The sequence below is a fragment of the Mangifera indica genome, chromosome 11, assembly GCF_011075055.1.
Source record: "Mangifera indica cultivar Alphonso chromosome 11, CATAS_Mindica_2.1, whole genome shotgun sequence".
Lineage (NCBI taxonomy): Eukaryota > Viridiplantae > Streptophyta > Magnoliopsida > Sapindales > Anacardiaceae > Mangifera > Mangifera indica.
The window spans coordinates 7,379,183-7,405,851 of NC_058147.1; the positions used below are offsets into that span (position 1 = coordinate 7,379,183).

The 26,669-nt window shown below is 31.6% G+C and overlaps 4 protein-coding genes and 1 long non-coding RNA gene across 9 annotated transcripts in view; 2 read left to right on the forward strand and 3 right to left on the reverse strand.

Annotated features, from left to right (window-relative positions):
- Window positions 1–23,642, reverse strand: part of LOC123229883 (disease resistance-like protein DSC1) — a 30,305-nt gene extending 6,663 nt beyond the window's left edge. For 2 of the 5 annotated variants that reach the window (XM_044655891.1, XM_044655890.1), the window contains exons 1-4: window positions 2,752–3,653; window positions 1,930–2,229; window positions 907–1,839; window positions 315–803 (exon numbers count right to left, since the gene is read on the reverse strand). In XM_044655891.1, the coding sequence (XP_044511826.1) occupies window positions 315–803; window positions 907–1,839; window positions 1,930–2,229; window positions 2,752–3,570 (2,541 nt within the window). In that variant the 5' untranslated portion in view covers window positions 3,571–3,653. The other 3 variants (XM_044655894.1, XM_044655892.1, XM_044655893.1) reach the window with 3 other exon arrangements.
- On the reverse strand, window positions 3,995–4,516 carry LOC123229690 (disease resistance protein RPV1-like). The gene has a single exon (XM_044655606.1). The coding sequence runs from the start codon at window positions 4,514–4,516 to the stop codon at window positions 3,995–3,997; it is 522 nt and encodes a 173-aa protein (XP_044511541.1).
- The window catches only part of LOC123229886 (probable DNA replication complex GINS protein PSF2), a 39,714-nt gene continuing 20,777 nt past the window's right edge, over window positions 7,733–26,669 (forward strand). Inside the window, exon 1 of the mRNA XM_044655898.1 lies at window positions 7,733–8,355. Coding sequence (XP_044511833.1) covers window positions 8,290–8,355 — 66 coding nt within the window. The 5' untranslated portion in view covers window positions 7,733–8,289. The remainder of the gene's footprint in view (window positions 8,356–26,669) is intronic.
- LOC123229896 lies at window positions 8,362–8,778 on the forward strand. Its single transcript, XR_006504981.1, has 2 exons — window positions 8,362–8,572; window positions 8,654–8,778. It is a non-coding gene; the product is annotated as an uncharacterized LOC123229896 (long non-coding RNA).
- On the reverse strand, window positions 19,208–21,417 carry LOC123229885 (disease resistance-like protein DSC1). Its single transcript, XM_044655897.1, has 3 exons — window positions 20,953–21,417; window positions 19,912–20,862; window positions 19,208–19,809 (listed from the first exon to the last, which is right to left on the reverse strand). Exons 1-3 carry the CDS (start codon window positions 21,256–21,258, stop codon window positions 19,312–19,314), a joined length of 1,755 nt encoding a protein of 584 aa, XP_044511832.1. The 5' UTR covers window positions 21,259–21,417; the 3' UTR covers window positions 19,208–19,311.

Sequence of the window (26,669 nt, forward strand, 5' to 3'; positions counted from 1 at the left end):
AAATTGATAACAAACTAATATTGATCACAAAATTTTTCTCCATCAAGTGTAAGTGAAATTAGAATAGGGGAAGATTCTAATTTACATTGAATCAATGTTATATGAATAAGAAGAGAATTTGTTTGTGGAACATTTGGCCTAGATCGTAAGTGAAGTATAACAAATGAAAACCAATGACAAATGGCATTGGTAATGGTTTGATGCAATAAAGAAAGATAAACATGTGGCACATATACCCGAGAATCGAAGTAAAATAAGATCTTAAAAAGATAGATAACACAGTAAAAGGGAAAAAGAAATGGCAACTTATTTACCTTGTCTGGAATCAGATATCGACCAAGAAAACCACACTTCTTTACGTTGCAGTAGTGTAGTCTTTCAGCATATGAATTCTGAACATGAAATCGGATGCCTATGTCACGATATCTTTCACCTCTAGGTAAAAGTGGATCATCGAACTTGAAAGCAGGATAAAATCCCAGGAATACGTGATCTGATTCCACATAGTCGGGTCCAGTACCATTGTCCCATACACTCCAAGTTCCGTGGATAACTTCTTCTGCACCATCTTCTCTCTTGAGCAACCAGTCCAAGCCAATCGCCAAACCTTGGTCTTTATTATAGTCTCGAAACTCCACCACAACACAGATAAGAAGAGAAGTCAATTCACTACTGCAAATATTTGCCCATGGATACGTTACAGAAGAACCTGCAGCACACAAGGTAAACCATTCTGGAACTTCACTTCCCGGAAAACAGAAATAACTTCTATCAGTTTCTAGAAAAATTTCCTGTCCCGATCCCTGTAAAAAAAAAAAATAAATAAATTGAAGTTAACCAGTAATGGAAATTATAAGAAATAAGGAAGAGTGTGGAGACCTTTTAGTTGTTCCCAACCATACATACCCTTGAAATTTGAAGATTCGCTGACACTCGAAATTGTCTCATAATTTGACTGCAGGAATTTTGATTCAGTTTGAAACAATTGCTGAAGTTAAATCTTATGCTGGGAGAAAAATCTCTTTTCAGAAGATCTCGTAAACTTATGCAATTGTTTGCATTTATATTGCCCAATTTGCTTGGAAGCTTTGGCAGGATTTGAAGCCTCTCGCAATAGCTTACATCAAGATAAGATAATTCAGACAAGTGTTCTATACTTTCTGGAATGCTGTTAAAGAAGTTTCTGCCAAGAAGTAAACTTTTTAGCGATGATAACTGACCAAGATTGTTCGGCAACTTCACAATACCACAGTTGGTCAGATCTAACTCTTCTAGACACCTTAAATTTAGAATGGATGTTGGTACTTCTCTTGTAGCCACCCTCTCTGCTTTAAGCACCCTCAAAGCTTCTAAATTTCCCAATTTATCAGGCAATCCATCAAGTTTTAAACACCACGACAGATTGAGATATTGAAGAGATTTCAACTGGTAGATATTGCTTGGGAGCCCCTGAAGCATTAAGCAGTCCTTAAGATTTAATATAACTAGTCTGGATAAATTCTCTATTGATGAGGGCAAATCCTCAATTGCAGTTTCATCTAAATATATCTCTTTCATATCCCACGAGGCCTGTGGAAACTGCTTGAGTTTCAAACATCCAGAAAAGATAACTTTTTCGAAAGATGCTACATGAATGTCTGTTGGAAGACTCTCGAGGCTTCTGCAGTGCCTTAGATTTAACATATGAAGCTCATATTTGCAACCGTGAATGGACGAGGAAATCTCACGTAAACTTGTACAACCTTCCAGAACCAAAATTTTAACATTTGGAGTCAATGAGAGATCTTGGCTTCTCAGACGTTTGGAAAAACTTAGATCAATACGTTTCAAATTAACAAGCTGTAACATAAAAAGTAACCTAAATTAATTAGCACTCTGATAATGACAACAGAAGAAGAAAATATCGTAATACAAAAATCACTGCATTACCTGAACACTTGACCAAAGTTGTTCAATATGGCTATGAGGCATGTCAAGTGCAACAAGGTTCTTTGACAGAAAATTTGGCTGCAATGATTCCAATGGACATCCATACCAGCATACGTATCGTAGCTCAGAAGAAATAAAACTAAGCTTGTGGGAAACATGCACCTTATTGATATTATCCACTGAGTTATGTAGTTTAAAGAATCTCAGTTGATCCATCACTCCTAAAGAAGAAGGTTGTAAGTATATGTTCTCTGCTTGCTGAGACATGTCTAAACATATGCCTTCGATTGCATTAGACACCTGATACCATGGAAAAAAAATTTCTTAGCTACAAACTTATTAAGAGTTTATAAGCCCTGAAAAATGATAATAGATAGACCAAAACACATTCAATAAAATTATGTGTATAAACAATGTTGTGTCATCATATGATTGGATAATTAAAAATTAAAGATAAACCAACATCCAATCATATGATAACACGTCGTTGTCTGTGTACAAAAGTTATGCATATAACACTACTCAAACACATTTATGCCAACCTAACAAAAGTCGAAACATAATTCTTATACAATAAAACAATATGTACACACTCTTTAATACACGATTGAGTATATAGATAATGTATTATCCTATAATAAGGTAATTTTGAATAAATAATAAAGTAATACTCAATTATACAATGACACATCATTTATATACTCAATTATATTATAAAAAAATGTATGCACAACATTGTTCATTTTATATAGATGATATTATGTTAGATCTCGTATATATAAATTAACAAATCTAACTTTATAAAATGTCTTCAACACCCACCTTGTTTTCCTTCAACACACTATCAATATCTCTATAGTACCATAAACGGCTACGTGTACCAAGATTTCTTGGGGATTCTTGTCGGACAATTTCCCTTCCCATATCTTGAAGCAAAGTGTGCATTGTTACCTTATTATCTCTCGATATGTTCATGAGACAATTGTCTTTGAGAACACTTACTTCGATTCCAGCCTCCAAGTAACAAGCATTCAAGAAATCCATCACAAATTTTATATTCTCGAACTTAAGGAAACATGCAATATCTAGAAACATATTTTGTTCATCATCACTCAGTCCCTCGTAACATACTTTTAGTACATTGTGAATATCCTTATGAGAAATTATTTCTAATCTATTTATTGCACTTTCCCAAATTTGTTTTGACTTACCAAGTAAATAACAACCCAACACTTTAAGAGCTAATGGAACACCTTCAACATATTTTACAACCCTTTTTGATAGGTCATTATAATCTTTGTCAGGATTACTTTGCTTAAAAGCATACCAACTAAAAAGTTTGAGAGCTTTATCCTCAGACAATCCCTTCATCTCATATATGTATCTTTCATACACTCTACAATTTCGAAGTACTTGTTTATCTGTAGTTGTTATAATAATTCGACTTCCTTTACCTAAGGAATACATATCTCCAACTAAATATTCTATTTGACTAAAAGTTGTCATATCATCAAAAACAATAAAAACCCGTTTTCGTCTAAGCATTGTTTCTGTTGCTTTGAAATTTATCACCAAATCAGCACGTTTAAAAATAGTTGAAAGAAGTTCTTGTCGCATTGGTTCTAGTTGGTTAGGACTCATTGATTTTTCCCTAATATTGTTAGCAAAATAAGAACCCTCAAAACGACTTCTTATTTGGTTGAATACACAATTTGCAATAGTTGTCTTACCTATACCAGGCATTCCCCAAATTCCTATAACATGGACACTTTCCAACGGAGTGCTCAATAAATCTATAACATGGGGGATGGTTGATGCAACACCAACCAAATCTCCGTAAATATTAGTCGGGATCATTTTGTTTAGTGTCAACCAAATATCTTGGACAACTTTATTTGCAAGACTATAATCGAACCTAGCAAAAATGAAAAGCAAAGTGTTATAATGCAATAAATCATTAAGAGATGGAAAAATCTAACAAAAGTGAAAAACAAAATGTTACATATAATGTGAAAATTAAATTAATCAGCTGACACTGCAGGGTACGAAATTAAAGAGTAGAAAATTACGGGTCCTCTTCAGTTGATCGGCCGGATATATTAGCTGCTTCTCTCAAAGCATTCTTCCACTGCAGCACCTTCTCTTCACATTGTTCTTCTGTCCTTTGTACCCTCTCTAACTTCCCCTCATCCATACTTACTAGAAGATTTGCAAATCCGTCTCCGAAATATCCAGTTTGATGCCTTACATCTGATGGATTGACACGATAGAAAACTGGTATTACCACCTGTTTTTCCGTATTCCTGCACTCCAAGATCTTCACAAGTTCTTCCAGACACCATCTTGAAGATGCATAACCTTTCGAGAAAATGACAACTGAAATCATGGAATGCGAAATTTTCTTCATAAGATATGAAGAAATGTGCTCTCCTCTCTGAAAACTGTAATCGATGAAAACATCAATACCAGTGCTCTGCAAAATTTCATGTAAAGTGTTGGCAAACGTGTGGCGGGTGTCATCACCACAGAAACTGAGGAATACCTCATGCTTGTTCACTTCAACCGTAGTGGAAGAAGAAGAAGCCATCCTACTTTAATCACTTTGCAAAAATTAACCAGCAACTTCGGGAGAAGCAATATAGAAAGTTTGCTAGAGTAACATCTTCAGCAACGAAAATAATAATATTTTTCCTCAAAAAAAACTATCATGAAAGTAGGTTCGCTTCATCTGCAATGCTACTTCCTTGAACTTTCCTGAAATTGTAAAAGAAGGCCGCTCGCACGCCTTGTCTGACTTTTGTTGGACTTATTTGCCAAAAGACTTTGTCCCACCCAAAGTTTGGCCCATTCATTTAATTCTTATCCATTGAGTTTGAAAATTTAAGCACGCACCAATCATTTAATTATGTTAATGTTTTTTATTCGTTTAATCATAAATTATCGATTTACCCTTTTAATAAAAACAATAACAAAAATATCCTCATACACTAACATTATTTAAATTCATAGTTTCTGTAAGTGATTTGTTTATAATCATCAGTGTTGTTAGCTTAATCATAAATTAGTGGTACTGGTCAAATTACTTACTCCTACCAAAGGCTTAGTCTATTCACAAATTCTCACCCATTAAATTTAAAAAAATCAAATACTCACATATCATTCACCCATTAATCATAAATTATTGATTTATCTTTTTTAATAAATATAATAAAAAATAACTTCCATAAATTAATGATTTATATAATTGATTTATTTCTTGTCATCAAATGTTGCCAAGATCTTCAATCTCAACCCTTCAATCTCATCCCATCAATCTCATCAATAAACAAAGCTTGACCACCCAAATTATTATCCTCAACCCATATTATAGTTGAAACATCTATTCTGTAAACATTGACTGGGCACAAGGTAATAAAATCTACTATGAAAAGCTGATTATCAATTGTTACAACATATAGTGCTCATTGTAATTATACAACTGTATAAAGACTTGCTCTTGCTTTCAGGTAAAAGGAAAATTATGGAAAAAAAATATCTGAAAATACAGAAGGAAAAGAAGCAGAAGCATCACTGGAGAAGAAGATGAATCCAGGTCAAGCTGGAGGAAACAACTGGCATGGCATTGGTGAAAATAAGTTTTTGCCCCTTTTGTCTTAACTTGAAAATAATAAATTATTTTGCCTGTTTTGTCTTTGATGACATTGGTGAAAATACTTTGTTATTGTTCATGATGACAGGGTTCAAGATTCACTAAAAGATTAAAACTCGATTCTTCAGTAATAACCAAATTTATCTAATATGAGCATTCATCTGTTTAAACAAATAGTTATAATATGTTGAAAATCGGTTAATTGAATTGATTTGATAATTTTTTGAATTGAAATGAATTTTCAATTTTAAAAAAAATTATAAACTAAAACTGAATTAATTTAAAAATTAATCGATTTTAAATTAAATAAAAAATACTAATTATGGTGGATGTTCTACTCATTTTTAGGTCTAAATTTTATAATTAATAATTCATTACTTATGAGTTGAAAATAACTCTAAAAGTTGGATTTGTTGTGGGTGTGATTACAACACTAAATAGTTTTACCTTTAAAAAATAATCTAATCAGATATGATAGTTGATGGGTTTTATATATGAACTCAAAAAAATATCTAGGAGTTGGAATGTGTATTGTTTTATTCATGCGTCATTAATACAGTAAATTTTTGAACTGTAGTGTGTTATTACTCGTTGACTGACTAAAAAACGACTCTGTGTGAACAAACACGCTGTAAATTTCAGGATGCTTCAGTTTTGAACATACGTGGACTAACCATAACCATACAGTTTAAAATCAGAAAGAGTACAGACAGCTTTTACACTGTAAGGGACGTGTAGCAAAGCTTTAATAATTAATGGACAGGACATTGTAAGACGTAATAATACAAAGCTTTCAATATTGCAGGGGGCCATGGAAGACTTTTCATGAAACGCGTGAAAACTTTAAAAATTTAAAGTTGTCGCATCAGAAGTCACATGAGCTGGAAAGATGTGTGCTGGCATGATCTGGAGCACTTCTTTGGAGACCTTTGGCGAGAGTTGCGGCAGCACAACATCCAGATGACCAGAAGGGGGTGAGGAGAATCTGGATTTTGTGAGAAAAAATCAATGGTAACCGGATTAGACAGATCATGGGTGCAGTACACAGGAAACGAATCTGCCTGTAGACATTTACAAACATCAAGATTTGCAGGAAGGTACGTCTGGCATGGATAAAGAGAGCAAGATGGCTCACATCCCGTCATTATATTTGTACTTTCGTTATCAATACTATCATCATAATTTTATTGGCTAATTATCTATATTATCATTAAAATTTATAAATAAAAATAAAAATAAAAAAAATAAAATATTTTTTAAATTTATAAAAACCTTTAGAATTTTTATTGACACTAATAATATTTTTAAAAATCATAATTTATCTCTAAAATATATGATTATATATCATTATTACTCATATATATGGAAGCACTAATACAATTTTTATTATTTTTAATTGAAATTTATATAAATTTTAAGAGCAAAGTTTTATTTTATTTGATTTTTTTCATCTTTCCAAGAATTTTATAAAAAGAAATTAATAGATTTTGTTATAAAATTTGACAAATAGGCGGCTGATTAGCACTTCAAAAGGGTGGGAATATAATTTCATCAAACCTTAGAGGGAAAAACTCATTTCACCTTTTTTTCTTTTTTTTTTAATAGAATTAAAGCAACAGTATACCATTGGAATATATGGATGAATATGTCATTAGTCAAAAGATCTGTGTCTCAATAATCATTAGAGACAAGAAGGGCCAAATTTGTAATTATCTGTTTATACATAAATGCGTCAAATATTTGTACTGTACTTATGCGTTCATTTTTCTTAATAAAAATATAGAAAACTTTCTTTCTTGTAGAATCATTTTTAGTGCTCTAAGGCATTTGTTTTTGTTTCATTTTTTGCTTTATCTGCCATTCATCGTTGGATCCTATCAACAAATTAGATATTTGAAAACTATTGACATCAAATTTTATCTCATTTGGTACTTTTGTGTTTCTCGTGTCCTAACGTGACGTCAAAAAGAAGAAAATGGGAGATAGGGCAGAAGTCAAAGATTTCTCGCGAGAGGAACTTGGAGAAGCAAAAAGACGCCGCCAAGGGTAAACTTTCAGTTAGATTCACGCTCTCAAATTCATCTAATAACAAAACTCTCTCCTTCGATTTTACCTAAAGCTTTCGACACTATCCGAAAGGACGTCTGGTCAATCTGATTCTATTATCTCTCTGTTTTTCTCCATAACACTGATGCTGCCAACTATCGAATGTGAATTACACAGAAAGAGAATGAATAGGGTTAGACAAGATTCAGAGAACAACAGAAGAACAGAAGGCATAGAATTGCAACTGAGTAACTGCCTCTCAAATTTTCCCACCTGTACAATACATTCGTGCCACAATTGCCGAATTAACTTTTCCAAAACGCAGCGCATGACTGATATAAACGGCGAAGCATTACTCTGTTATTTACAACACAAACGACACCGTATAATTTAGCCATACAATTCCTATTGCACTAAACGACGTCGTGCTATTGATATTCATTTGCCGGAACGACATCTTCCACTGCCAACGACGACAGCTTCTGTGTTTCTTCCATCAATCACCAGAATTGCCAGATCTTCAAACATCTTTGCACCAGAAATTCCATTCTCCTTTGTTCAATTCACATCAAACACGTTTCAATTTCTATATTAATTTAACTCTTGTTTTAATTTATCTTATTATTGTGATCAGTTTTTGAATTGTTGTTAAGCAGGTTGAGTTTATGGCAAAAGATAAATTAATGGAGATTATGCCTAATATGAGAATGGATTCTCTCAATTTCATCTGTGTATTTTCTAAATTTCCCCTTCTTTGTGAAATCGAAGCTTTTATGTTATTGTTAATTTTAGTTTATGATAATTTTTAATGGTTGAGTTGTTTCAAATGGCGGGATTATTTTGGTCCCTTCTTCTCTCAAATATCCGTTAAAGTGCTGGAGTGGCACACCGTGGCTTTGAAGAAGAGAGGAAAACGCACAATTCGGCCTCCTCAGTGGATCCCCGTCGGTGTGTATTAATGTGTTAATTTTTATGCTTAATTTCTTAATGTAATCTTTGTTTATTAATATAAAGTTGCTAGTTACTCAGGACATTTCAGGTTGTACCATTCCATTACATAGAGATATCCAGACTTCTTTTTTGACCGGTAAACATTAATGCATTTATTTTTTAATTTTAGTGTAAAATCATCTATTATATCAAACAATGTTGATATCAACTGTAACTACACATGAAGAGATGAAATATATATGGTTTATGGTTAGTTTCAAAATATTGAAAAATTTTCTCACAAAAATTTTCAAAATATGGTCAGTTTATAGATGCATCATGTATATTAAAAACTACCATAGCGGTTTAGCAGAACTTTCTCCTGTTGGCAATACCTTCTTCTTTTACTCTTGTGGTGGAGTGTGTATCATGTTTAAATCAAGATGGGACAACTCTGCAGTATCCACATGAAACACACATCATATTAAAAGTGATCGATGAACCCTTGAGTCTTCTAAGACCTTTAGAGAATGAAATAGTATGAATGTTTGTGAAAATTCAAGAAAAGGTTAACAGGTCTCAATACGATACTTTTATAATAAAAAAAAAACAATGATGACCATTTACTAATCATGTACGATCATTCACATGAATCATATCATATCACAATGCTACCTGGTATATATGATATTTCAAATCTTTGGGATACATAATAAGATATTAGATAAGGTTAACTCGAGATAATAAACGTCTGTTTATCCATCATGTATGACCATTCACATTAGGGTTGGATACAAATTGAGCCAAACCCAAATAGGATTTAACTTGTTTTTGGTTCGTTTTTAGTGAGTTGAGACTCAGGCTTAGGTTTAAGCTCATGGAGCTCGTTAAATATATGTTCGTGTTTGACTCGTTTCATAATTTTAGTGTTTGGGATCGAGTCTCACTTAACTTTGGTTCATGTGTTTTAACCTAGCTTCAGGTTTGAATTTCAGGGTCAGCAGGCTGGACTTCAGGCTCGTGTCAAATTTTGGATTATTCATATATACATTGTACAGTATGAAAAATATATATTGTTGTATAAATAAGAATCTCAAATTCATACATATGTACAGAATATTATCCATCCAAAATATATATTGCATCCCATTAACATCATTCAATATAAAGTTTAGATTTCTCCTCAATATTTGTTTCCAAAGACATAATACAAAATAACAGTAGTTCACATTACACATTAATTGCATAATTTTAGTATATTTAAAGTTACTTAAACATGAATAAATGGCCAAAATAAAGCTACCTCCTATCAAACCTAAATCAAGCCAATTTCATGTCATAGTTCCATAACTTTCATCCCTCCTTTCAAACCTCAGTCAAACATCAACAAGCAGTTTCACAAACTATAGTCAATTTATTCCATTCATCACACTTGGAAAATCAATTCAAGAATAAAAATAATAACACTAGCATTTTCATTATCCCCAATATAAGTCAATATCCCCAACATTAATTAGATAGAAAATGATATGTCAGAACAATTACATTTAACATCAACAAGATAATGAATAAATGTAAAAACAATTATATTATCTGTGCAAAATTCATTCTTACCTGAACGAAAAAATTACATTATCCTCTAATATGTGTCCGTTTAAGTGTCTACTATGTCAATCTCAATATTAGCATCAATCTTCAATAAAGCAAAAGGTGTGGTTTATTAACTCAGTTTTTGATATCATAAAATCATTAAGTATATGAACTTATAAAGTTAAAGTCATACCTGCATTAGTTTTCTTTACCTGATGTTTGGCTTGAATCCAATCACCTCCACATATAAGTATGCTTGCAGTTTTTGGTGCTAGAAATACCCTATACAGGTCAATTACTCTACCATTAGCACTGAAAGTGCTTTCTGAAGCTACTATAGAGATCGAAATTGCAAGAATTTTAGTTGTCATACATGGCCAAACTTTATACTTAGTTTGATTAACAAACCACTAATTAAGTACGTTAAATTTCATCAACTCTGCACTCTCTCAAACTCAAATACATCGGATTTTAGGTACATTTCCAATTCCAACTTTCCCGAGGCTTCACTTCGACTTTTCTTACGACTCGCATGTTATTGCAACAAAATATCAAAATCATCTATCATTCTATGTGAAGATATGAATTGAAATGTATTCCTACAATGTTTATTATTAAAATGACATGACTATAAAAAAATCTAAAACTCTATGAGAATTAATATTAATGTATAATGAAATTATTAATATATAAAACCTGAGGTAGATTATCCCATATGTGATGTGGGGAAGAGGGATGGGTTCTCTATTAACAAAATTTCCACATACTCATGATATAACTTGTCAACTGTATGGTAGAAGTTATCTAGCTCAAGCTCCACATCATATTCCAGGTATAAAATAGGATAAGCAAACTTTATAAACTCAAATTCATACCTATGATAACGAGAAATTAGTTTGTCTCCATATATACTGGATCAACATTAATAAATATTATACCAATAAGCAAGATTATTACCGCGAATCTAGAACAATTGCAATCACCATAAGTAGATTAACCTCACCCCAATACTTTTCAAACTTTGACATCATCGATCTAACCATTGAGGCTACAATTGGATTAAATTCTCTATCTTTTAACGGTTTTTTTATTCTAAAAACCTCCATGAAGAACAAATGGTTGTTAGGTAGTCAATTCCAAATACAATCTTGTTTGCATTGTTAAATTTCTTTAAAAAATCACAAACAATAGCCAATTTGTTACATTCATCCTCATTTGACAAATATTGCAAGTAGTTTCCTTCCTTAGCTCTATATTGTGGCCAAACTTCCTGAAAAATCAACGCCACATCAAGCATATTATATGCGTTGTTCCATCTGGTTGGGCAATCCAACACCAATTTCCTTTCTTTAATCCCACAAATATGTGTAGCACTTGCAAAGTCTCATTGCCTAACCTCACTAGCACACCCATATTTCACATCGTCCCTTATTTTATTAATAATATCTTGAATCTCAACAATACCATCTTAAACAAACATATTGACGATGTGAGTCGTGCACTTAATATGGAATAACAATCCCCCAGAAACTATTGATTTATCCATCTTAAAATATTTCTTCAATGATTTTAAGCACTTATCATTCATAGATGCATTGTCCATTGTGACACTAAATCCTTATTAACATCGAATTAACAAATTTATCAATCAAGATGTACTAGTAAACAAAATAACACATGTTATCAATCAAGATTTTAAGCACTTTACTTTGTGTTAAATACCCCAATCTTTGAAGCAATTGTATAGAGTCTACACAACAGTTTGCCTATTTCTTGGGGGAGGCACATAGACAAAGCTTGTAATGCTTTTATTTAATGTCCATTCTTGATCCACCCAATGCACAGTGATTATCATATATTCGATATTCTATGCATCTGACTTTCATAAATCTTTTGTCACGCTTACCCTTTTTAACTCTTTAAAAAGTTTTTCAATTTTTTGGCTTCGGCTTGTACAACTCAATCACAATAAGATTTTACTTGCTTTTGTCAATTCTCTTATATAGCGGTGGTAGAATACTACAAAAATAGTTGAATCCAATATGCTTAACAAAAGAGAATGACAATTCATCAATCAAAATCATGTAAGTCAATGCCTCTTGGATCTACATATTGAATCACAAAACTAATTAAGTATTTTAACACAAATTAGCATAAAATTGATGGTAAATAATCAAACAAGTTACTTAAATATTAAATCGTACTATTTCATGATTATATTTTGCGTTTGGTCTCATGGTTGGTGGAGTGAGGGGGCCTAGGCAATTTCCCTCTGATGGCTAAAACTTTAACAACGTTTGTCATTTCTCAGCACTTTGTTTCCTCATTTCCTTTTTTGTCATGACACATTTGTCTCATATGGTGAGAAAGGTGTGTTGTTAAATGTGTATTTTATAGCTTCATTTTTTTGTAACAGAACTTATATACAACAAATTGTGACCCCTTATTGTTACAATCATGTTTTCAGGAAAACACTCTCGAACAACATATGTCTTTCTTTTCTTGTTGGGTGGGATAACTAGTTAAATAGATGAGCTAAATTTCCTTTTAAACATAAGATCTTCTTGCTCACCAACATCTTCATCTTCAATATCATTAGATCTTTTATGATATTCTGTAAAAATCGTCTTTACTTCTGTATCATCGACTGAATCACGCAATTGAAGTTCTTGAATTGCTATTTCCTTCCCTTTTAATGACATTGGCAACAGGATTGTGTTTTCTCTGAGTGCAATTAAGTCATAGAAGGAAACCAAACAATTCTTTCGATTTGATTTACATAATAAAAAAATAAAATATGTTAGTGGACCAACTAAACATTGTTCTTATATTCACCTATCATGAAATCACATTTGAAAAACATTTAATTAACATTTAAACATTGATCTTGTATTCATCTATGATGATACTTTAACATTAATTCTTTCTAATCAATCATCTAACAATTTCAAACATTAAATCAACTAGTGTTGTAATTTTATAGCCAATATATATACTTAAAAACTGTAATGAAGGGTTTATCATATAAACTCATTTGCAATATTGCTTTGATATGAATCATGCACAATATTTTTTCATCAGTACTCACCGGGTTCACTACCTATTAATCAAGGAATTAAAAATAAATACATCATAAAAAAGAGTAATGATAACTAGACTACTCAACTCAAGCTTAAACCTCAAGCATTTTGGCACCTCAATCTTAATACAATGTAGACGACCTTAATTCTATTAAATATAGCTTATGTTTAGAACACCAAAATTCAATCTCGGTAACAAAAACCCCTCTTCTATAACATTCATAAGATGTAACTTATTAACCAATAACCATTTCCAAATTCAAACGCTTACAAATAGGCAACATCACATTTGATAATAAAAGTATAAATCAACTTCAATAGAAAGAAATTTAATTAAATTGAAACCAAATAACACATCCGGGAGTTAAAATTTATATTAAAAATTTATTTGAATATTTTAAACTAAAACTTCTGCAATTGAAAGAAGTACAAGAGAAGCAATATTCTGAATTTGAATTTTATCTTTTTTGTGGCTAAATGTGGACAAAGGCATATGAATTTTTGAACATTCTTTGTTTGAATAGCTTGTATCTTCAAGGCTTTGTACTAAAATTTCCTTGAACAAATGCTTTTCAAAACTCTCAAAACTATATATATGGAAAGGACTCATTAAAATATACAAAACATAGGATCATTACAACTCATATCTCATCATCCTAGACATAAAATTAATCCTAAAAGAAGGGGATAGCCATCATAATAACTGGATCATAGATTTTGCTTCTTCATTCCTAAAATTTTATTTTATTTTATTTTTAAAGTACTATTGATCTTTCTAAAAGCTTCATCTAGGACTTACATATGAATTGTAACCCTTCTATGACTTTAAATCAAGGTTGGTTGAATTCGATCAACAAATGTAAGAGTAGCAGAATGAAATACTCAGAAGCAGTAGAACCCAATATATAGAAGAATCTCATGTATATGAGCCAAACAAGATGCAGAAAAATATGTAAGTCATACAAGTTGTAGAACCATCGAATACTGACTTTGTTGATATCACCGAACGATAAATGTTTGCTAGAGAACCACCGAAACAAACATCAAAAGTGGGATGAAGTCGTGAACTAGTGAAAATGCAACAGAAAACATCGAAGTTGCAGTGGCTAAACGGAGGCACTGTCGACTATCAAAGAGTGACTATGAACAATTGTCTAGTCTAGATGGATTGTGCGACAACGAATGGAGAAACTTAGGTTTAGTTAACTTTAGGTTGAGTCTTAGGTTTTTTTAAAATTTTATCAAGAGAAGTTTTTGAAAGTGGAACCGACAAACTATGGAAGAAAAGAAAAAGCATAGACAGCTTGTACGATGTCATTTCTTCCAAAGTTAAAAAAAATTAACCATTTAAGTGAGCCATGATTGGCTTGTGAGCCAAGCTCGACTCACTCAACTCATGTTTGGGTTTGGGTTCAGGTTCCTTTTTTGCTTGAAACATAAGCTTGTGTTCGCGCTCGTGTTCGTTTAAGGCAGCTCAATTTGGGCTCGTTTCGAGCCCAAATAAACTCACTTTGAATCTAACCCGAATTCACATGACCTAACATTATCTAATATTTAAACCTTCTTTATGTAAATTGAATCAAAGCAACTCTCCAATATTCTACTATAGCTCATCTATTTTTGGGTTATTTTAGTGTGACCCTTTAAGAAGAAAAACTCATACTTTAGCCCAACTATCCAATGGAACTCATAACTGTCATCTCAAATTTTGGGCATGATTCACTTAGTATGACCCAAGTCCTCTAGATGTCATGATGTATCCCTTTTATATGTGACCCATGGGTTTTTTATCATGTTAGTAGTGAACATATTCATGATGAATCTACAATTCGTCAATCATTCATATACAAACTAAGATTGACTTCCAGTAAGACATCATGACCACTAAAATAATAGTGTCAACAATAGATATGTACTTGTCAACAATATGATTATCATACAATTTGATCTTTTATGAATTGATGTCTCTTTGAGGCTAAGACAATAATTTAATGTCTACATCATGAAACTCTCAATATGTGTTGACTAATGTTAGTACCAATGATTGGCCAATATTAGATTGAGCAATAATTGAATCCTATAGTGGCCACATAAATTCAATGGTCATCGATACCTGTTAATAGGCCTAACAGAGATATCTACTCTTATACCCTAGAGTGATAAATCATATATTGATCCAATATAACTTTTATACAATCCTCAGTATGGTCAATCACTATCATTTTAATAATCATTTCTTAATGACTGCATTGGGTTGGAGTCAAACTATATCAATTTTTGTACAAAATGGTCCAATGACTCAAGTTGAAGGATCATATATAATATCGTTTGTTAGAGGATGTATTCCATAAACAATAGGTTACGTATCCATATGGAATCCTCTTGGCTGGTTAGATCTAGTAAACACGTCTACTCAATATACACTTATATGTTGTACCAGAGTGTCAAACAAACCATTTTGTCACATGAGAGTTATCATTGTTTTTCGATAAGATCGTTCAACACTATGATAATCTTAATCGTATTACATTTGTTTGTTGTCAAGTTAATATTAGGATTATGGACATTACTAGCCAGAATGGACAACATATGTGAACATAAGATATTCATCTAATTTACTTTAGGTAAAAAAAAATCTGATTTATTAACAAAAATATAATTACAATTCTAATACATAGATGTGACAATTGATTTTAGAGCACTTAAACATTCTCAATCTTCAAATGACATCTTTTCCTAGTTGCTTTCCTAAAAAAGATAGATGCAATTTTCGACCATAAAAATGATCTTCAATTTGTACCTTCCTAAATGTGTAATCTATTTCCAAGCTCAAATATCAGTAATTTTTGTCGGGATTTAATCAAATGCAAGCAAATCCTAAATCCTTATGAAGGTAAAAATATAACAAACAAAAGACTAAACATAACCCCTATACACAAACACAAGCTTTATAGTGGTTTACTCTCCCTAAGAGAGCCATGTCGATTTTTCTGAAAATACCATAGGAGGCTCTAGCAAGCCTCAGAAATTGGTTCACTCTATACCTCCCTTTAGTGATTCTCACTCTCTAATTGTAATAGTTTCTTTCTATTGTATTCCATTTCTAGCTCTAGAATTTAACCTTTTTTATACTTAATATCTGAAATGCTATTCCTAATATTACTCATAATTCATATCTTAATAAGACTTTTATTTAAATTCCTAAAAAATTATATTTTTATTCTTAATTATATTTTTTAAATAAAAAATTATACATAAAAAAATATTAGAAAAATTATATTCTAATTGGAATATTAATTTGAGATGAAATAGTTACACAATTTTGACAAATCTTTCATAGGATTTCTACATATGTGAATGGTTCAAGAAAAAAGTAGAACCTCGGTAAGAGTGAGAGGGTACAGAGTGGTTTCATTTCGGTTGTGAGTGAGAAAATTGATAACAAACAAATCCTAACCGCAAAATTTTTCTCCATCAAGTGTAAGTGAAATTAGAATAGGGGAAGATTCTAATTTACATTGAATCAATGTTATATGAATAAGAAGAGAATTTATTTGCGGAACATTTGGCCCAGATCGTAAGTGAAGTATAACAAATAAAAACCAATGACAAATGGTATTGGTAATGGTTAGATGCAATAAAGAAAGATAAACATGTGGCACATATATCCGAGAATCGAAGTAAAATAAAATCTTAAAAAGATAGACAGTACAGTAAAAGAAATAGTAACTTATTTACCCTGACTGGAATCAGACGTCGACCAAAATATCCACACATCTGAAAAATGATAACTGATATTCCAGATATTTGGGATACATAATAAGCTTATTAGATAAGGTTAACTCGAGATAACGAACATCTGTTCACCCATCATGCACGACCGTTCACATGACATAACATTATCTAATATTTAAATATTCTTTATGTAAATTGAATAAAAGCAACTCCTCAATATTCTGCTCTAGCTCATCCATTTTTTGGGTTATTTAAGTGTGACCTTTTAAGAAGAAAAACTCATACTTTAGTCTTACCATCCCATGAACTCGTAACTGTCATCTCAGATTTTAGGCATGATTCACTTCATACAACCCAAGACCTCTACATGCCATGATGTACCTTTTTTGGTATGACCCATAGGCTTTTCATGATATTGGTAATGAACATACTCATGATAAATCTACAATTCGTTAGTCATCTATACACAAACTAAGATTGATATTTAGTAAAACATCATGACCACCAAAATGACAATGTCAGCAATAGATATGTACCTGTCAACAATACAATTATCATACAATGTGATCTTTTTCTAAACTGATGTCTCTTTGAGGCTGAGACAATAATTTAGTGTCTTCATCAAGAAACTCTTGATATGCATTGACTAATGTTTGTAGCCATGATCGAACAATATTAGATTGAACAACAATTCAATCTTATTGTGACCACACAAATTGAGTGGTCATTGATACCTGTCAATAAACCTAACAGAAATATCTACTCTTATACCCTAGAGTAATGAATCATATATTGATCCAACATAACCTTCATACAATTCTCAATATAGTCAATCACTACTATTTTAATAATCATTTTTTAATGATTGTGTTGGGTTGGTGTCAAACTATATAAATTGTTGTACAAAATGGTCTAATGATTCAAATTAAAGGATCATATATATTACCATTTGTTAGAGGATGTGTTCCTTAAACAATAGGTTGATCATTCATATAAAATCTTTTTAGCTGATTAGATCTAATGAACATGTCTACTCAATATATACCCATATGTTATACTAGACTGTCAAGCAAACTATCTTTTTACGTGATAGTTATCACTGCTTTTCAATAAAGTCATTCAATGCTATGATAATTTTAACTGTATTACGTTTTTCCGTTGTTTGGTTAATATTAGGACTATGGAGATTACTAGCTAGAATGGACAACATATGTGAACATAGGATATTCAACTAATTTACTTTAAGTAAAAAACAACCTGATGAAGAGAATTTTATTTTATTAACAAAAATATGATTACAATTACTAATAGATAGATATGATAATTGGTTTTAGAGCACTTAATCTAACATTCTTAATCTTCAAATGACATCTTTTCAAGTTGTTTTCCTAAAGGAGGTAGATGCAATTTTCTACCATAAAAATGATCTTCAATTTGCATCTTCCTAAATGTGTAATCTATTACCAAGCTCAAATATCAGTAATTTTTGTTAGGATTTAATCTAAATCCCTATGAAGGTAAAAATATAGCAAACAAGAGACTAAACATAACCCCCATGCACAAGCACAAGGTTTATAGTGGTTCACTCGCCGTAAGAGAGCCATGTCCATTTTTCTGAAAAAACTACAGGAGGCTCTAGCAGGCCTCACAAATTGGTTCAATCTAAGCCTCTCTTTAGTGATTCTCACTCTCTAATTGTAACATTTTCTTCTATTGTATTCCATTTCTAACTCTAGAATTTAACCTTTTTTGTACTTAATATATGAAATACTATTCCTAATATTACTTATAATTCTTATCTTAATAAGACTCTTAAATTACAAAAAAAAATTATATTTTTATTCTTAATTATATTTTTTAAATAAAAAATTATACATAAAAAATATTATAAAAATTATATTCTAATTGGAAAATTAATTTGGGTGAAGTTCCACAATTTTTGACAAATCTTTCGTAGGATTTCTACTTAGGTGAATGGTACAAGAGAGAATCAGAGCCTCACCAAGAGAGGGAGGATACAGAGTAGTTCATTTTGGTTGTAAGTGAGAAAAATTATAACAAACAAATCCTGACACAAATTTTTCCACTATCAAGTGCAAGTGAAATTAGAATAGGGGAAGATTCTAATTTACACTGAATCAATGTTACATGAACAAGAAGAGAATTTGTTTGTAGAACATTTGGCCCAGATCATAGGTATAACAAACAAAAACCAATGACAAACGGTATTGGTAATGATTAGATGGAATGAAGGAAGATAAACATGTCGCACATATATCCGAGAATCGAAGTAAAATAAAATCTTGGAAAGATAGACATCACAGTAAAAGGGAAAAAGAAATGGCAACTTATTTACCTTGCACGGTTTATTGTGTTGACCAAAACACTAAATCCACACTCCTTTACGTTGCAGTAGTCTAGTCTTTCAGTAAATGAATTCTGAACAAGAAATCGGATGCGTATGCCACAGTATCGTTTATCTCTAGGTAAAAGTGGATCATCGAACTTGAAAGCAGGATAAAATCCCAGGAATACGTGATCTGATTCCACATGGTCGGGTCCAGTACCATTGTCCCAAACACTCCAAGTTCCATGGAAAACTTCTTCTGCACCATCTTCTCTCTCGAGCAACCAGTCCAGGCCAATCTCCAAACCTTGGTCTTTATTATAGTCTCGAAACTCCACCACAACACAGATAAGAAAAGCACTCAATTCACTACTGCAAAAATTTGGCCGTGGATAACGTACAGAAGAACCTGTAGCACGCACAGTAAACCATGCTGGAATTTCACTTCCCCGAAAACAGAAATAACTTCTATCAGTTTCTAGAAAAATTTCCTGTCCCAATCCCTGTAAAAAAATAAATAAATAAATTGAAGTTAACCAGTAATGGAAATTATAAGAAATAAGGAAGAGTGTGGAGACCTTTTAGTTGTTCCCAACCATACATACCCTTGAAACTTGACGAATCGCTGAGATTTGAAATTGTCCCATAATTACTCTTGTAATTTCACTGCAGGAATTTTGGTTCAGTTTGAAACAATTGCTGAAGTTAAATCTTATGCTGTAAGAAAAAACTCTTAGCAGAAAATTTTGTTCTATCAATGATATGCAATTGTTTGCATTTATATTGTCCAATTTGCTTGGAAGCTTTGGCAGGAATTGAAGCCTCTTGCAATAGCTTACATCAAGATAAGATAATTCAGACAAGTGTTCTATACTTTCTGGAATTCTGTTAAAGAAGTTTCTGCCAAGAAGTAAACTTTTTAGCGATGATAACTGACCAAGATTGTTCGGCAACTTCACAATACTACAGTTGGTCAGATCTAACTCTTCTAGACATCTTAAATTTAGAATGGATGTTGGTACTTCTCTTGTAGCCACCCGCTCTGCTTTAAGCACCCTCAAAGCTTCTAAATTTTCCAATTTATCAGGCAATCCGTCAAGTTTTAAACACCCTGACAGATTGAGATATTGAAGAGATTTCAACTGGTAGATGTTGCTTGGGAGCCTCCGAAGCAATGAGCAGTCCTTAAGATTTAATATAACTAGTCTGGATAAATTCTCTATTGATGAGGGCAAATCCTCGATTGCAGTTTCATCTAAATATATCTCTTTCATGTCCCACGAGGCCTGTGGAAACTGCTTGAGTTTCGAACATCCAGAAAAGATAACTTTTTCGAAAGATGCTACATAAATATCTGTTGGAAGACTCTCAAGGCTTCTGCAGTGCCTTAGATTTAACATTTGAAGCTCGTATTTGCAACCGTGAATGGACGAGGAAATCTCATGTAAACTTGTACAACCTTCCAGAACCAAAATTTTAACATTTGGAGTCAATGAGAGATCTTGGCTTCTCAGACGTTTAGAAAAACTTAGATCAATACGTTTCAAATTAACAAGCTGTAACACAAAAAGTAACCCAAATTAATTAGCGCTCTGATAATGACAACATAAGAAGAAAATATCGTAATACAAAAATCACTGCATTACCTGAACACTTGACCGAAGTTGATCAATATGGCTATGAGGCATGTCAAGTGCAACAAGGTTCTTTGACAGAAAATTTGGCTGCAATGATTCCGATGGACATCCATACCAACATACGTATCGTAGCTCAGGGGAAATAGAACTAAGCCTAAGCCTGTGGGAAACATACACCTTATTGATATTATCCACTGAGTTATGTAGTTTAAAGAATCTCAGTTGATCCATCACTCCTAAAGAAGAAGGTTGTAAGTATATGTCCTCTGCTTGCTGAGACATGTCTAAACATATGCCTTCAATTGCATTAGACATCTGATACCATGGAAAGAAAATTTCTTAGCTACAAACTTATTAAGAGTTTATAAGCCCTGAAAAGTGATAACTGATAGACCAAAACACATTCAATAAAATTATGTGTATAAATAATAATGTGTCATCATATGATTGAATAATTAAAAATTAAAGATAAACCAACATCCAATCACATGATGACATGTCATTGTCTGTGCATAAAAGTTATGCACATGACACTGCTCAGACACATTTATGCCAACCTAAGAAAAGTCAAAACATAATTCTTATACAATAAAACAATATATACACACTCTTGAATATACATTTAAGTATATAGATAATGTACCATCCTGTAATGGGGTAATTCTGAATATGTAATAATGTAATACCAATCACATAATGATACATCATCTATGTACCCAATTGTGTTCTAAAAAAATGTATGCACAACATTGCTCATTTTATATAGATGATATTATGTTAGATCTAGTATATATAAATGAACAAATCTAACTTTACAAAATGTCTTCAACACTTACCTTGTTTTCCTTCAATACACGATCAATATCTGTATGATTCCACAAACGACTACGTATACCAAGATTGTTTGGGGATTCTTGTCGAACAATTTCCCTTCCCATATCTTGAAGCAATTTATGCATTGTTACCTTATTATTTCTTGATACGGTCATGAGACACTTGTCTTTGAGAACACTTACTTGGCTTTCAGGCTCCAAGTAACAAGCATTCAAAAAGTTCATCACAAATTCTATATTCTCCAACTTAAGGAAACATGCAATATCTAGAAACATATTTCGTTCATCATCACTTAGTCCCTCGTAACAAACTTTTAGTACATCGTGAATATCCTTATGAGGAATTATTTCTAATCTATTTATTGCACTTTCCCAAATTTGTTTTGACTTACCAAGTAAATGACAACCTAACACTTTTAGAGCTAATGGAACACCTTCAATATATTTTACAACCCTTTTTGATAGGTCATCATAATCTTTGTTAGGATTACTTTGCTTAAAAGCATACCAACTAAAAAGCTGGAGAGCTTCATCCTCTGGCAACTCCCTCATCTCATATATATATTTGTCATCTACTCCACAACTTCGAAGTATTTGTCTATCTGTAGTTGTTATAATGATTCGACTTCCTAAACCAAAGGAAAACATATCTTCAACTAAACATTCTATTTGACTCAAAGTTGTCACATCATCAAAAACAATAAGAACTCGTCTTTATCTAAACTTTGTTTTTATTACGTTGGAATTTATCAACAAACCAGGATGTTTAAAAATAGTTGAAAAAAGTTCTTGCCGCATTGGTTTTAGTCTGTTAGGACTCAATGATTCTTCCCTAATATTTTCAGCAAAATAAGAACCCTCAAATTGACTTCTTATTTGGTTGAATACACAATTTGCAATAGTTGTCTTACCTATACCAGGCATTCCCCAAATACCTATAGCATGGACATTTCTCGATCGAGTGCGCAATAAATCTATAATATGGCAGATGGTTGATTCAACTCCAACCAATTTTTCGCAATTATTAGTCGGGATCATGTTGTTTAGTGTCACCCAAATATCTTGGACAACTTTATTTGCAAGACTATAATCGAACCTAACAAAATTGAAAAACAAAGTGTTATAATGCAATAAATCATTAAGAGATGGAAGAATCTAACAAAAGTGAAAAACAAAATGTTATATATAATGTGAAAATTAAATTAATCAGTTGACACTACAGGGTACGAAATTAGGGAGTAGAAAATTACGGGTCCTCTTCTGTTGATCGGCCGGATATATTAGCTGCTTCTCTCAAAGCATTCTTCCACTGCAGCACCTTCTCTGTACATGGTTCTTCTGTCCGTTGTACCCTCTTTAACTTCCCCTTTTCCAAACTTCCTAGAAGCTCTTTAAATCCCTCTCCGAAATATCCAGTTTGATGCCTTACATCTGATGGATTGATATGATAGAAAACTGGTATTACCACCTGTTTTTCCGTATTCCTGCACTCCAAGATCTTCGCAAGTTCTTCCAGACACCATCTTGAAGATGCATAACCTTTCGAGAAAATGATAACTGAAATCATGGAATCCGAAATTTCCTTCATAAGAGATGAAGAAATGTGCTCTCCTCTCTTAAGTTCGTTATCAATGAAAACATCAATACCACTGCTCTGCAAAATTCCAAGTAAAGTGCTGGTAAAAGTGTAGCGGGTGTCAACACCACAGAAACTGAGGAATACATCATGCTTTTTCACTTCAACCGTAGTGGAAGAAGAAGAAGCCATCCTACTTTAATCACTCTGCAAAAATTAACCAGCAACTTCGGGAGAAGCAATATAGAAAGTTTGCTAGAGTAACATCTTCAGCAACGAAAATAATAATATTTTTCCTGAAAAAAAAAAAAAAAAAAACTATCATGAAAGTAGGTTCGCTTCATCTGCAATGCTACTTCCTTGAACCTTCCTGAAATTGTAAAATAAGGCCGCTCGCACGCCTTGTCTGACTTTTGTTGGACTTATTTGCCAAAAGACTTAGTCCCGCCGAAAGTTTAGCCCATTAAGAAATTCTTATCCATTGAGTTTGAAAATTTTAAGCACCCACCGATCATTTAGTTATGCTAATGTTTTTTATTCGTTTAATCATAAATTATTGATTTACCCTTTTTATAAATATAATAACAAAAATATCCTCATACACTAACATTATTTAAATTCATAGTTTCTGTAATTGATTTGTTTATAATCATCAGTGTTGTTAGCTTAATCATAAATTAGTGGTACTGGTCAAATGACTTACTCCTACCAAAGGCTTAGTCTATTCACAAATTCTCAGCCATTCAATTTAAAAAAATCAAATACTCGCCTATCATTCTCCTATTAACCATAAATTATTGATTTATCCTTTTTAATAAATATAATAAAAAATACTTTCATAAATTAATGATTTATATAATTGATTTATTTCTTGTCATCAATTCTGCCAAGATCTTCAGTCTCATCCCACCAATCTCATCAATAAACAAAGCTTGACCACCCAAATTATTAACCTCAACCCATGTTATAGTTGAAATATCTATTCTGTAAACTTTGACTGGGCACAAGGTAATAAAATCTACTATGAAAAGCTGATTATCAATTGTTACAACATATAGCGCTAATTGTAATTATACAATTGTATAAAGACTTGCTCTTGCTTTCAGGTAAAAGGAAAATTATGGAAAAAAAATCTGAAAATACGGAAGGAAAAGAAGCAGAAGCATCACTGGAGAAGTAAGATGAATCCAGGTCAAGCTGGAGGAAACAACTGTCATTGGTGAAAATAAATTTTTGCCCCTTTTGTCTTAACTTGAAAATTATTATTATTATTATTATTTTCCCTCTTTTGTCTTTGATGACATTGGTGAAAATATCTTATTATTGTTCATGATGGTAGGGTTCAAGATTCACTAAAAGATTAAAACTCGGTTCTCCAGTAATACCCAGGTTTATCTAATATGAGCACTCATCTGTCTAAACAAATAGTTGTAATATGTTGAAATCAGTTAATTGAATTGATTTGATAATTTTTTGAATTGAAATGAATTTTCAATTTTAAAAAAATCATAAACTAAAACTGAATTAATTTAAAAATTAATTAATTTTAAATCAAATAAAAAACACTAATTATGGTGGATGTTCTACTCATTTTTAGATCTAAATTTTATAATTCATAATCCATTACTTATGAGTTGAAAATAACTCTGGAAGTTGGATTTGTTGTGGATGTGATTACAACACTAAATGGTTTTATCTTTGAAAAATAATCTAATCAGATATGGTAATTGATGAGTTTCATATATGAAGTCAAAAAAACATCGAGGAGTTGGAATGTTGGTTTCAGAGATGAGAAAACGATGGAAATGAGACTGATAAGGGATCATGTGTAAACAAATTATAGGGGAAAGCCGCGTTATATTATTCCATCCGCGTGTCATTAACACAGTGAATTTTTGAATTGTGATGTGTTATTATTGGTTGATTGAAAAACGACGTTGTGTGAACAAACGCACCATAAGTTTCAGGATGGTTTAGTTTTGAGTCAAGATGCGTGGACTAATCATAACCATACAACTTAAAATCAAAAAGGGGAATGCTTTACCACTTAGTTGGTAAACAGGGAAACAAAAAAGAAAAGTTAATGAATTATACGAATATAATAGAATAAATAACAAAAATATTCTTAAAATTTATATAAAAAATATAAAATATGTATATATAGGTTTAATATGATATATTATTAATAATATGTTTTTAAAAATATGATAATATTATAATAATTTTAGTACCTTTTATAAATCTATTATTGAAAATTAATATAATAATTTAAATATAAAGTATTTAATTAATTATTAAAAATAATGTAACATAATACATAATCAAATAGATAATTTTGTATTTTAAATTTAACTAAAAATAAAAAATAACGTTGTATTGCAATCAAAACCTATAGATTAATCATCCCTTAATCCAAGGGATCTTGTCCAAAAACAAGAAGTCTGGCAAGGGCCAATCACTATTACATCTTTTTTTTTAATCAAATTTTTGTTCGGTTTATTAATGGTAACTTTATATTGTTTATGCTTTCTAATTTCAGCTTAAATTTTTACTTTTATTTTAGCTATCCACACATGATTGATAGTTTGGATGTCTATTGGGTTAGACTCAAAGTTAAGCCAAGCCATGGGCTGGTTTGACCTGTAAATTAGACTAAAATTGATCCGTATAAAACTAGAATCAAAACTAGTCTGAATCGAAACTAAAATCGGATTTTAATGGTTCGGTTGAGATTTTTTTATTTTTAAATTGTCGAACCGCCAGTTCATGAACCGTCATGAATCGATGGTTCAAAGCTTTATAAACTGGAAGTATTAAAAATTTTTAAAATTTTTTTATTTTTTAAATTTAAAAAAGTCCCCTACAAATGTTTAAGGTTTTTGCAGTGGACCAACGGTCCTTGCAAAACTTCAATGCAAGGGCAGCCTTTGCAAATGTCTGTTAGCCCCTTTTTTTATATAATTTTTTTTTTTTTTAAATTTCCCTAATAATATTCACTCAATCTTTCAACTCTCTCATTCATTCTCATTTCTTATTCTCTCCATTCTCAATACTCTCTCAATCTTTCGATCAAATTCTCTCAAATTCAATTAAGTCCTCTCTTTATTTTTTATCAATTCAAATTTTAATTTTTATAATTTAATTTTTATTATCTGTCTATTATACAATTTTATAATTAATTATATAATTTATCTCAATAATTAATTTTATTTATTATTTATTATTATTTTTTTCTCATTATCTTTTATAATTAGTTATATAATTTATTTATATAATTGATTTTATTTATTATAAAAAAATAACAAATAGTGGAAATT